The 13,954-nt window shown below is 43.2% G+C and overlaps 1 protein-coding gene across 1 annotated transcript in view; it reads left to right on the top strand.

Annotated features, from left to right (window-relative positions):
• Positions 1 to 13,954, top strand: part of LOC117978226 (polycystin-1-like) — a 40,283-nt gene that overhangs the window by 3,239 nt on the left and 23,090 nt on the right. The window contains 5 exon segments of the mRNA XM_063598431.1: positions 1,243 to 1,332; positions 4,187 to 4,232; positions 7,535 to 7,635; positions 9,440 to 9,546; positions 11,767 to 11,839. Coding sequence (XP_063454501.1) covers positions 1,243 to 1,332; positions 4,187 to 4,232; positions 7,535 to 7,635; positions 9,440 to 9,546; positions 11,767 to 11,839 — 417 coding nt within the window.

Below are 13,954 nucleotides of genomic sequence, written 5' to 3'. Positions count from 1 at the left end.
CCATCATGCCTAGCTAATTTTTTTTCTAGTAGGGATGAGGTGTGGCTATGTTGTCCAGGCTGGTCTCCTGGGCTCAAGTGATCCTCCTTCTTTGGCCTCCCAAAGTGCTGGGATTGCAGGCATGAGCCACCATGCCTGGCCGCAAACTGATTTTTCTTTGAATCCATATTCTATAGTAGGTGCTTAATATGCGTTGATGTGAATCTGTACAACCACATGAAAAGGAGTGGCTCTGTGTCTACACCTGAAGAAACCGAACACGAGCTCGCCCAAGGCCACGCAACACGTGGAAGACTCAGATGGCATTTGGGCATCTTACTGGGTTAACACTTCGTGTCTGGTAATGCTCAGAATGTAAGAGTTTTAGAGAGTCCTTGAAGAGAGGACAGATATTAAATGTCTTTTTCGTCTCTTTTTCTTCGGAGAATGAAAGTAATGAGAAAATTAAGTTTCTAGATGAATGTTGCTCCAAGTATTTAAAATTATTCAGAGTTAGTAAGGAAGATTTCTGGCCCTCATTCCAGACCTTTAGTTGAGAAATAGAGGTGGGCCCCAGGAATTTGCAATTTATTTTACTTTATTTTATTTTTTTATTATTATTATTGAGACGGAGTCTTGCTCTGTCTCCCAGGCTGGAGTGCTGTGGCATGATCTTGGCTCACTGCAACCTCCACCTCCTGAGTTCAAACAATTTTCCTGCCTCAGCCTCCCAAGTACCTGGGACTACCGGTGCCTGCCACCATGCCTGGGTAACTTTTTTTGTATTTTTAGTAGGGACAGGGTTTCACCTTGTTGGCCAGGCTGGTCTCAAATTCCTGACCTTAAGTGATCTGCCCACCTCAGCCTCCTGAAGTGCTGGGAGTACTGGCATGAGCCACCGTGCCCAGCCAGGAATTTGCATGTTAATAAGCACCTTACTAATGGCAAAGTTTGCAAATTTGTTTTAGACCCAGAAACTTACACGAGCTACCTAGAGACAGCCACTAAAATACACAGAAAAGCATTGAAAAATAAGGCATTGTAATAGGCTGTAGGTGGTTTCTAATCTGAAAAACATTGAGTCACATGATTTGGGAGAGAGTTTGTTGATTTCCCTCTGTCCCCAGTAATGCCCCGTGTTAAAAGCTGGTATATAATAGGTCCTCAGTGAATGTATACTGACTGAGTGCATTCAAGTGTAACATGTGTAGTTAATTCCCAAAGGCAATGTTATGATTTCTGTTTTCCTTCCTTCCTTTCCAGATAAAGCTGTACACCAAGCATGGGACTTTGAAATACCAGACAGACTGTGCCCCTAATAATGGTTACTTTATGATCCCTTTGTATGATAAGGTAAGAGGGGACTGCTTGTCACTTATGATGGGAAGTCACTAGTGTGCCTCACCAGGCTGCACTAACCATGCCCTTTCCTACACTAGCAAATGCTCATCTGTTTTGTAAATTATTAGTGGAATATGGTAATCCTAGCCACATTTGGAGGGAGACAACTTACAAACTGCCTTGATGAATACAGTGGCTCTCTCTGTGTTTAGGGCCATTTGGCAATGTCTAGAGACGTTTTTGTTGTGACATCTGTGGCTGTGCGCTACAGTCACCCAGTGAGTAGTGGCCAGACGTGGAGCTAAATGCGCTACAGTGCTGCCTACGACAGCCCAGATGTCAGTAGTGCCAGGGCTGAGAAACTCTGATTTCATGGAACCCGTTACTTGCAGGCAGCTTAAAGTATTGTTAAAACAATTGTATAAGTAATACATGAATTCATGAACTTTGTGAAAAAAAAAGTCAAGGTCTTTAGAAGTATGTGAAATAAATTTGTACCCTTTTCCCTCCAATTTTACCTCCCTCTGTAGTGATAACCTCTGATAATCTGATAAAGGTTTTTTTTTTTTTTTCTTTTTCTTTTGAGATGGAGTCTCGCTGGGTCGCCCAGGCTGGAGTGCAGTGGCGTGATCTTGGCTCACTCCAACCTCCACCCCCTAGGTTCAAGCCATTTTCCTTCCTCGGCCTCCCGAATAGCTGGGATTACAGGCACCTGCCACTACACCCAGCTAATGTTTTGTATTTTTAGTAGTGACGGGGTTTTGCCATGTTGGCCAGGCTGGTCTCGAACTCCTGACCTCAAGTGAACCACGTGCCTCAGCCTCCCAAAGTGCTGGGATTACAGGTGTGAGCCAGTGTTTCCGGCCCTCTTATAAAATTTTGATGTGCATCCTAACAGATTGCTTTCTATTTATAGTTATTCAGATATCCACGGGTACACATGCATATGTATATATGCAAATACACACAAGCACACATGCACATAGATATGTATCCACAAACACCTCTATACAATCCCATCCTCCCACATATAAACCTTTTATTTGGAAATACAGATTCATAGGAAGTTGCAAAAATAGTCAATATACATAGTTTTGATTTTGATATATTTTTTAATACAAATGAAATCAAACAATAGGATTTATTCTGCAGTTTCATTTTTTCCCCTGTGTTAATGCTTTCAATACCAGAGGGACATTTGGTTTTTTCCTCTTGCGTGCTTTCAACATTAGCATAGATAGATCTACTGACTTTTTTTTTTTTTTTTTGAGACAGAGTCTCACTCTGTCAGCCAGGCTGGAGTGCAGTGGCGCGATCTCGGCTCACTGCAACCTCTGCCTCCTGGGTTCCAGTGATTCTTCTGCCTCAGCCTCCCAAGTAGCTGGGATTACAGGCACCCACCACCATGCCTAGCTAATTTTTTTTGTATTTTTAGTAGAGATGGTGTTTCACCATGTTGGCCAGGCTGGTTTTGAACTCCTGAACTCAGGTGATCCGCCCACCTCAGCCTCCCAGAGTGCTGGGATTACAGGCATGAGCCACCATGCTCGGCCTACTGACTTCTTTTTAATCGCTGCATAGTGTGTCAGAGTCAAACCCAAACTGTAATTTATTTAACTACTTGGACATATAGACTTTCCCCAATTTTAAAATAGTAGTAATTTTAACATAACACACCAGGAAATATTCTTGAACTTAACTCTTCATCCAGAATGCATAGGATTGATTTCTAGAGATGGACTAGCTGGGTCTGTCCTGAAATCTATTTAATTAATTTTTAAATAGTATCAGTATCAGTCTCAAGAAACCAGGAGGCTGGATGTGGTAGCTCATGCCTGTAATCCTAGCACTTTGGGAGGTTGAGGCAGGTGGATCGCCTGAGCTCAGGAGTGTGAGACCAGCCTGGGCAACATGGTGCAACCCCGTCTCTACTAAAATACAAAAAAATTAGCCGAGTGTCATGTGGATGCCTGTAGTCCCAGCTACTTGGGAGGCTGAGGCAGGAGAATCGCTTGAACCTAGGAGACGGAGGTTGCAGTGAGCCAAGATCGCACCACTTCACTCCAGCCTGGGCAACAGAGCAAAGCTCCATCTCAAAAAAAACAAAAACAAAAACAAAGAAACCAGGGTTGATAAGTAAAATGTAGTTTTATTTATTGAATTAATGAGTTAATGTATTGTTTAGAGACAGGATCTCCCTCCGCTGCCCATGCTGGAGTGCAGTGGCACAATTATGGTTCACTGCAGCACTGACCTCCTGGGCTCAAGTGATCCTCCTGCCTCTTCCACCTAAGTAGCTAAGACTGTAGACGCCTGCCACCACACCCAGCTAATTTTTTAAGAACATTTTTTGTACAGATGGGGTCTTGCTATGTTGCTTAGGCTGGTCTTGAACTCCTGGCCTCAAGTGACCCTCCTGCCTTGGCCTCCCACAGTGTTGGGATTATAGGTGTGAGGTACTGTGCCTGGCCAAATCTAGTTTTAAGAGGTGACTTTAGTTCCTGAAGATACATGCTAACTTGTGCAACTGTAGGCACGTGAGGGCTTAATGGGAGACTCAATTAATAGAATTATAGTATGTTTAGTATTAAAAGACAGTGAGTGGCTGAACCTAGTGTCTTTAGAACTCATGAATGGGCTTCAGCACTGTCTTCTGATTGTTTAGATGAAAACTTCTGGTGTTCAGCTTCAGCTTGTAGCTTCTGAAGAGAATCAGTGCTCAGTACCATGTAGAAGAACAAGGCTTACTCTTAGAATTTCATTTCCGGTGTAAAAAAATTTCAGATTAAATGATAACACTAAACTAAATTAAGCCAGAGTCACAATTCTCATTTCTTGACATTACATTTTCTTTTTTTCCTTTTAGGGGGATTTCATTCTGAAGATTGAGCCTCCCCTGGGGTGGAGTTTTGGTAAGTTAACTGAATCACTAGACATTCTTTGTAAAAGATTAGATGATATGCCGAATATTAATTTAGGCTAGCAGAGTGCATAAACTATTAAAATATTAAGGATCATTTCCAGTATGGAAGAGGGTTTGTATTCCTCCCCTCCTTGCCCCCATCACTCTGGTTTCGTTCGGATTTACCTTAATCTACCTTAAGACTTTCTGTCACCTTTGAAAAATAGACATCTTTTCTTCTACCTTTCTGGAAACTCCTCCCTTGCAGTTTCACTCATTACGTGGCCGTAGAACAGTATAGAAATCAAGAGTGGGGACTTGGTTCCCATCCCAGGATGGCTTCTTTTTTAGCCCCCTCAGTTTTTTAATTTTTTATGGAATTAATTGAAACATTTAAAGATTGTGAGATTTGTCATAAAAATCCAGATTTATGTCCCATGAGATGAGAAGACTGTCAGCCTTAAACCTTACCAGTTAAATACCTTTGGGCAAGTTACTTCCCCCGTGTCAGCCTGGCTCCTCACTGTCGAGCAAGGGTAGTTATAGTCCCTGCCCCACTGGGTACTTGGAGGATTAATAAACCAATACTGAGTGTTCAGAGTGGCTGGCACGTAATTAGCAAGTACTCAGTATTCGAAAACAGCCCTTCTGCACACATCCCAATAAAAGCTCCAAACTTTCCTCATATAACTGTCTTCAGGCATAGCTGGGGAGTTGGGGATGGGGTTGAGATCAGAAGAGAGGGTCTGTTTTGATGTAGTTTACATTTTTGAAGAGGAGAGACTCTTGATGTTTCAGCAGAACAGGTGTGGGTGACCCCAGTCCATGGCTTGGGGAGAGGAGTAGGGATCACCGTTGTTGATATCAGGCTTGCTCGTGCATTAGACAAGGAAGAATTTAGCACCTGCCATCACCAAGGCTAAAATGAGGCCCAGGCAGCTGACAGCTAATTTGGCTCTGTGAGAGCAGCTCTTTTATCAGTTTGTAGTCAGGGATAGGGCGGGGGGTGCCTGGCTGGTACGTTCCAGAAAGCTGGAGAGGAATGTAGCCCTGCTCATGGCCAAAGCAGAAGTCCAGATTGGTGGCCTGGAGGAGTGTTGTGTTTGCCACCCCCCACCCTACCCCCAACTGGTGCTGTTGATAAGCTTTTTAATTGAATTATGCTTTCAGAAAAGTGCCTTGGATGAATTTTCACTAAGTGAACACACCCATGTATCCACCATCCAGATGACAAGATAGCACTTCACCAGCACCCCAGAAGTCCCCATCCTGGGTGCTCATTAGCCATCCCACCCCACCCTCCAGGTGACCACCACCCTGACCTTCTACAAATGAGAGATCCATTTGGTCGTTTTGAACTTTATACAAATGCTATCATGCAGGGAACTTTTTAATATCTGGTTTCTTTCACTCAACATTATGAACTTTATCTGTATCATTTGTAGCTTTAGTTCATTCTCTTTGCTGTTCAGAATTCTGATGCATAAATATAAAATTATTTATATTTTATAAAATATTTATATTTTATTAAATATAAAATTTTTTATATTTTATAAAATATTTATATTTTCTTTTCTTTTTTTCTTTTTTTTGAGACTGAGTCTCGCTCTGCTGCCCAGGCTGGAGTGTGATCTCGGTTCACTGCAACTTCTGCCCGGGTTCAAGCAATTCTTGTGCCTCAGCCTCCTCAGTAGATGAGATTACAGGTGTGCACCACCACACGCAGCTAATTTTTGTATTTTTAGTAGAGATGGGGTTTCATCATGTTGACCCAGGCTGGTCTCGAACTCCTGACCTGAAGTGATCTGCCCGCTTTGGCCTCCCAAAGTGTTGGGATTATAGGCAAGAGCCACCACGCCTGGCCTATATTTATATTTTATATTCATATTTTGTATCAGTGATCTCTTCTACTGTTGATGGCCATTTGAGTTGCTTACCGATTTTGGCCACTAAGAGTAGTGCTCCTGTGAACATTCTTGTATGTATATTTTGATACATGTGTGTCTGCATTTTTGCTGAGTATATCACAGGAGTAAAGTTGCTGAGCCATAGAGCTGATACATGCTCAGCTTTAGGTGTTTGCAAACATCCAAAGTGGATGCACCAGTTTGTGTTCTCCCAGCAGTGTACAAGGGTTTCCATTGCTCCACATCCTAACCTACACTTGGTATCGTCAGTTTTTTTTAATTTTAGCCCTTCTGGTAGGGGTGTGGTATTATCTCACTGTGGCCTTGATTTACATTCCACTGATGGCCAATGAGGTTGCACACTTTTTCGTATGTTTATGTTTATTTGCCATGGGCTAGCTATTTTTGTAAGATTCCTGTTCAAGTCTTTTGCCCATTTTTTATTGGAGTCTGTGTGTGTGTGTGTGCGCGCGTGCATGTACGCGTGCAAGCACGTGTGTAATTCATCTTAACTGAAAATCTCATCTCATGGTTTTCCATTTTTTCCTCTACTCATTACTCCATATTCTTCCTAACCTTTCAAAAACTCAACCTTAACCCCTATTATGATGAACTCTTCAGTTAAAAAATGGAGTTAATTGCTGATATTGAAAAATCAAGAGATGGTATATAAAATCCAGATTTCCAGTTTTTCGGAGAAGTTGGAAGCTCTGGCAAAGCATGGTAGTGGTTGGCAGACTTGAGTGGCAGTTGTCTCCTTTCAATTTGCCACAGTCCCCCTGAGGATGCTCCGCTTACTTCGAACCCATGAGGCCCCTGTGGCCCTGGAGTTTGTGTTCCTGGTTTAACATGGCTGAGCTCATGTCCTTGGTCAGAGAACAGATCCAGAGCCAGACTTTTAGGGTCGAATTGGGGCTCTGTCACTCAGAAGCTCTGTGATCTTGGGAGCTCCTTTAACCTTTCTGTGCCTTAATTTACCCCTCAGTAAATTGCAGCTATTACTGCCTGTCTCTTAAGATAATTGTGAGGATTAAAGGCACTCAGCTCAGTGCCTGGTCAGTGATGAGCATTCAGGAAATAAAATTATTTGGTGCTCACTGAATTTTCACTGGAACTCTGAGATATAACTTAGCTGAAAGGCGTTGTAAAATTATTTTATACTCTAAACACGAATTCCCTCTGGGGCAGGAAACCAGGAGGCTAGGGGGATAGGGGTGAGAGGGAGACTTTTCCCAGAATACTTTTTTGTACCTTTGGATTTGGAAACACACGAGTGTATTAAGTGTTCAAAAGTAAAATGAAATCTGAATAATAAAAATACGTTCTACTTAGGTTCACTGTACCCCAAAACTAAGCTTGCCTTTGTGTCTTGTGCCCCCGTTTCCTCCCCTGCTTCGTTCCTCAGAGCCGAAGACCGTGGAACTCCATGTGGATGGAGTCAGTGACATCTGCACAAAGGGCGGAGACATCAACTTTGTCTTCACTGGGTTCTCTGTGAATGGCAAGGTTTGTCTTTGGAACTTGATTATTTTTCCTGTTCACTCTATAATGTATACTAAATCCTTTTTTAAAAAAATGCAGGATACTTTAACCTGGGGACTTTGATCCCACAGGGGACCCATGGATAAGTGGCAAGTGAGCCTGTGAACTCTGTACTTCATCCTGTGTAGAACGCAGCAGGTGTATTTAGGAGTGAGATTGAGGTTGCTGGTCATCCCCTCTGCTCCCAGAGCATAGGCTGTTGGTGTTTTTATTTTTTTATTTTTTATTTTGAGACAGGGTCTTGCTCTATTGCCCAGGCTGGAGTGCAGTGGTGCAATCTTGCCTCACTGCAGCCTCCACCTCCCAGGTTCAAGTGATTCTCCTGCCTCACCCTCCCGCTCCTTCACCCTCCCGAGTAGCTAGGATTACAAGTGTGTGCCACCATGCCTGGCTAATTTTTGTATTTTCAGTAGAGATGGGCTTTTGCTGTGTTGGCCAGGCTGGTCTCAAACTCCTGACCTCAGGTGATCTGCTTGCCTCCACCTCCCATAGTGCTGGGATTACTGGTGTACGCTGTGCACCCAGCCGCTGTTAGTGTTTATGTCAGGGATGGCCTTTTACAGGGATGCCGAATTGGAAGGACGCACTCTCTAAGCCTTGTGGCATCTTGCTGTCCCTGTGGGTGAATTGAAGTCAGCTTCTCCCAGAGAGAGCGTGCATCTGCTTCTGACATTTACCTAGGAGGATTCCCATCATTTAAGTCCTGAGATTTTTTTGGACCGCCATAGTGGTGTGAATTTAGAGTCCTAACGGGTGTGTGCCCCAGCTCCCGCGATTCAGATTCTCAGGGGAGAGTCGTTTTTCCTCCACCCGCCCTGTGCCTGAGGTTGAGATGTGCTTCCTTCCTTCCTGTCTTTCTCTTCATGATGGGCTTCTTTCTCCTCTACCTTTGCGGTGAGGGGGAGGCCCTGCCATCCCAGCTGTATGTGTGGGCTTCTTGTTAGAGATGGGGATCTTGGGTAGTTTTTTCTTTATCGATGGTTTGCAAAATAATGGTGAATCTTTTTTTATTTTTATTTTTATTTATTTATTTTTTTGAGACAGAGTCTTGCTCTGTGGCCTAAGGTGGAGTGCAGTAGCGCAGTCTCTCTCACCACAACCTCCACCTCCTGGGTTTGAGCAATTCTCCTGCCTCAGCCTTCCCAGTAGCTGGGATTACAGGTGTGTGCCACCTGACCCAGCTAATTTTTATATTTTTATTTTTATGTATATTTACTTTTTTTTTTTTTTTTTTTTTGAGATGGAGTCTCCCTCTGTCACCCAGGCTGGAGTGCAGTGGCACGATTGCAGCTTACTGCAACCTCCGCCTCCTGGGTTCAAGTGATTCTCCTGCCTCAGCCTCAGGAGTAGCTGGGATTACAAGCATGTGCCGTGACGTTCAGCTAATTTTTGTATTTTTAGTAGAGACAGGGTTTCACCATGTTGGCCAGGCTGGTCTCAAACTCCTGGCCTCAAGTGGTCTGCCTGCCTCAGCCTCCCAAAGTGCTGGGATTACAGGCGTGAGCCACCACACCCACCCAGACCAATAATGGTGAATCTATAACTGATGATGTCTTAGATTCATTGAAATAGAGTCTTATTTTACTGTTACTGTTCCCTCTCCTACCTCATCCCCAGGAAACATATCCATGATTTATATCATCTTTTCAATGGGATTCTTGACCCAAAGAGGGTTCCTGGCTCCACCTGGGAGTTGTAAGCAGGGCTGCCAGTGCTTTGAGAGGAGGGTGCTTTGCTGGGTGGGCCCTAACTTTCTTCTCCATGGCAGGTCCTCAGCAAAGGGCAGCCCCTGGGTCCTGCGGGAGTTCAGGTGTCTCTGAGGAACACTGGGACCGAAGCAAAGATCCAGTCCACAGTTACACAGCCTGGCGGAAAGTGAGTAGCGTCCTGTCTCTTAGTGTTGCCTTAGAGCCGGGCTCTGACAGGGGTCATGGAGCTGGGTTTGGGAGTTTGGATTCAGGGAGTTCTGGGTTCAGATCCTGATTCAGCCTCTTAACTTTGGGTGAGTTCATGCCCCTCAGAGTGCTGAGTTCCCCACATGTGAAATGGAATCCATTTGACCCATCTTGCCTAGCACTGATGGGATGATTAAATATGAGTTCATACTGGCCAGGCATATTGGCTTGCGCCTATAATGCCAGCACTTCGGGAGGCCAGGATGGGAGGATCACTTGAGTTCAGGAGTTCGAGACCAGCCTGGACAACATAGGGAGACTCAATCTCCACAAATAATTTAAAAAATTATATCAAGTAGAGTCCCACGGGGGAGAACAATTAGCTGGGTGTGGTGGCATGCTCCTGTGGTCGCAGCTACTCGGGAGGCTGAGGCGGGAGGATTGCTTGAGCCTGGAAGGTTGAGGCTGCAGTGAGCCGTGATCATGTGCCACTGTGCTCCAGCCTCGGCAGCAGAGCAAGACCCTGTCTGAAACAAACAAAAAAAGAGTTAATACCCATAAAGCACCTGCTTCAAGGCCTGGGGCTTAGTGGGTCTTCATTTAGCAGCTCAGCCTGGCTCTGGAGCCTGCCAGCCTGGGCTTGAATCCCAGCTCCCCCATTTGCTGGCTGGTTGACCTAGGGCAAGTTCCTTAACCCCTCTGTGCCTCAGTTTCCTCTTTTGTAAATGAAGATAATTGTGGAACCTATCTCCTAAGGTACTGGAAAGATGAAATTAATATTATTACTTCAAGCTGCCTGGCATATTAGCTCAAATAGGTTAGCTCAGTTATGATTAGAAAAAATCATTATCATTATTATAGCAAAACTGCTTTGTAGTTGGAACAGATGCCTAGCTGACCTTGCTGAGTCAGATTTAAAGCATTTATTTAATGGATGTATATAGTTGAGTTGTAAATGTTAACAGATATGCCAAGATTAATACCAGAATAGTTCAAACTGATAATTCCGAAAGCGTTCAAATCATTACTAACTCCGTTAATATACAAACTGAGTAAATTGCAAAATAGAAGTTTATAATGAGTCTGTCAGTAAGTTATTCAATTTTAAAGTTATTATTGTTGAAACTAGTTTTCATTTTTGAAATAACATTTACTTCTGCTTGACTGGTGCCTCTCCAGCCCTGGTGTGTAGCAGGAATATGGAGCTGTCATTTTTTTTCTGGGCTAGTAATTTGATGTTGACCTTACTAGAAAAAAATAGTGTCTTGAGCCTTCTAAATACCTTTCATCTGCACTAACTGAAACAATGAAACATGTAGCACTGGGCTATTATGAAAATGAAATAGAAGCTCAATCTTACCAATACTTGTAGTAATGTGATTTCCAAGCCCTATCCAGTTATTGCAGGCAAGATTTGATACAATAAAATACCACAGAAGAAGAAATCAAATGCATTTTCTAGTTCATTTCACTGGACTTAGCCTCCTCATTTGTCAGTTGCCTTACAAATTTGAAGGGATAAACATGTTAGTATACTGGCAGCAGCATTTCCAGCTTTAGCTCGGCTCACTCTGGTGTTAGTCTGTCTATGGCTAGTAGAGTAATTTTCATCAGCTGCTGGTTTCTTATCTCAGTTGCTTTGTGCAAAAACCCAGAATGACTTATCTGTGTTTCTCTAAAGCCTTTTTTCTGGGATTCAAAGCTTGTGATAGTTTACCCTGCCCTGTGTCATTTGCATCATCTTGGGTCAGCGTCCCCCTCAGCCTGTGCATCTGTTCTGTTCTTTTTCACCCCACTTCTCCCTTCCCATGTGTTTCCTTGGACACTTCTGTCCCCTTCTCCTTGTCAGTTCATGCCTGTCACCTCTGTCAAACCCAGTCGAATGTTCTGTGACTGGTCCCTGCTGTGCTACAAGGATTGGTTTTATGCCAGAAATCCTTGAGATTAAGGGAGACGTAAGCACTCCTCTTTCCGATCAGCACATGGAGCACCCCTCTTGGCACACAGTAAGTGCTCAATAAGCGCTCTTTTATGCAGATTTGTACAGTGAAGGATTGAATTTCATTCATGCTCATTTAACAAGCTAATGGAAGTTTGCGATAATTCCAACATTGTTTTCTTGTGCTGCCAACATTAGTCATAGAATTAGAAATACTTGGGTTTTTTGGAGAAAGTTAAATGGTTATTTTTTATGTCTTAGGTTTGCATTTTTTAAAGTTCTGCCTGGAGATTATGAAATCCTCGCAACTCATCCAACCTGGGCGTTGAAAGAGGTGAGTGTGACAGCTACGTCTATAGCCATGCCAATAATATGCTGGTCTTGGGACAGATGTAGGGCTTTTCAATTTAGGATATGAAAAGAATTTATGGTTTCTCCAGGACCAGATGAAGAACCAATGGTGCTGTTGTTTAGTTTGGTAGTTATTTATAAGGTGTAACTCCTCACTGTAGCAGACGTTGCTTGTGTTAGTTTCAGTTTTAGGTGACAGTGTTGTCTTCCTGCTGTGAAATAGATCTGTTTTATTAACTATAGCTATTTTAAACTAAATCAACAACAGAAGGCCCTGACGAGATTGATTTGTTGTTCTTTTTTCAGCCTGAAACAGAAATCTGTAAATATACTAAACATTCTAGAAACTGTGGTACGCGTGACCAAGGAGAATGTATGAGAATGTTTATTGCAGCTTTGTTTGTAATAGCAAAATATTGTAAACTACCTAAATGCCTTTTAAGAGAAGAATGGATTGGGGTTCCATCATACAATAGGCTGCTGTATGTCAGCAGTAATGAATGAACCAGAGCTACATATATTAATGTAACTACATTTAAAAACAGAGTTGAAGGAAATATGATTTTAAATACTTGTGATAATCATTTATGGATACAGTCTTTTTTTTTTTTTTAAAGACGGAGTCTCGCTCTGTTGTCAAGACTGGAGTGCAGTGGCGTGATCTTGGCTTATTGCACCCTTGGCCTTCTGTGTCCAAGCGAGTCTCCGGCTTCAGTCTCCTGAGCAGCTGAATTACAGGGATGTGCCACCACGCCCAGCTAATTTTTGTATTTTTAGTATATATGGGATTTTGCCATGTTGGCCAGGCTGGTCTCGAACTCCTAGCCTCAAATGATCCACCAGCCCCGGGCTCTCAAAGTGGTGGGATTACAGGTATAAACCAGTGCACTCGGCCAGATACAGTCTTTTTTTTTTTTTTTGCAACAGGGTCTTGCTCTGTTGCCCAGGCTAGAGTACAGTGACATATTCATGGCTCATTGCGGCCTCTGGTTCCTGGCCTTAAGCGATCCTTCCACCTTGGCCTCCCAGGGATCTGGAACTGCAGGCATGTGCCACTGCCCCTAGCTAAGGATACAGTCTTTTTTTTTGAGATGAAGTCTTGCTCTTGTTGCCCAGGCTGGAGTGCAATGGCGCGATCTCAGCTCATTGCAACCTCCGCTTCTTGGGTTCAAGCGATTCTCCTGCCTCAGCCTCCTGAGTAGCTGGGGTTACAGGCACCTGCCACCATGCCCAGTTAATTTTTGTATTTTTAGTAGGGACAGGGAGGATACGGTCTTATGTAGAAAAATTATGAAGACATGTATGGGAATAGCAAACGCTGTTCAAAATGATACTGACTTCTAGAGAAAGAGGGAGGAGGGGGACTTTGGGGTATGCCAGCATCTTGAATTGTATTTTTTTAAATTTGTTTAGCTGGTTAGAAGGTATGTAAGTGTTCTTTAGCGTATCTTTTTTTGTTTGACTGAAATAGTTAATAGTCAAAGATCAAAAAAGGAACTCCACCTAGTAGGTGAGGTTCTGTAATAGCCGTGAAAGACCAAATTAAAATAAGACTTAAGGGACATCTTGACATGTTAGCTTGTGTGTTAGTATTGAAGCTGTATCTCATTTTTGCTAAAGAAGCATTGGAATCAGTATTTCAGCTTCTACTCTATATGTTTTATTATTATTTTTACTCTGTAGGTTTTACGCACTTATAATTGATGATAGTTTCACACCTAGATGTCTCTTCTTACTGTTTATGACTTTTGGTTTTGGGGGTTTTTCTCTTCTGCAGCAACATTTAAAAATATTTTATTCGAGGCTGGGCGCAGTTGCTCATGCAGTGAGCCGAGATCACGCCACTGCACTCCAGCCTGGGTGACAGAGTGAGACTGTCTCAAAAAAAAAAAGAAAAAAATTCAAGAATATCATGTGTCTCTGTTGACTCACAAGACATTGCACATCTACACTGGGAGGCAGTGGTATGTGATGGAAAGTACACAGGCTTTGAAATCAGACCTGGGTTTAAACAAACCTCAGCTTTAAACAAATTCCTCTTCCTAGCTGTGCGACCCTGGGCCAGTCACATTACCTTCCTGAGCCTCCGTTTCCTTAT

This window comes from Pan paniscus, chromosome 18 (genome assembly GCF_029289425.2).
Source record: "Pan paniscus chromosome 18, NHGRI_mPanPan1-v2.0_pri, whole genome shotgun sequence".
Classification (NCBI taxonomy): Eukaryota; Metazoa; Chordata; class Mammalia; order Primates; family Hominidae; genus Pan; species Pan paniscus.
This window is presented reverse-complemented; position numbering and strand designations above follow the sequence as displayed.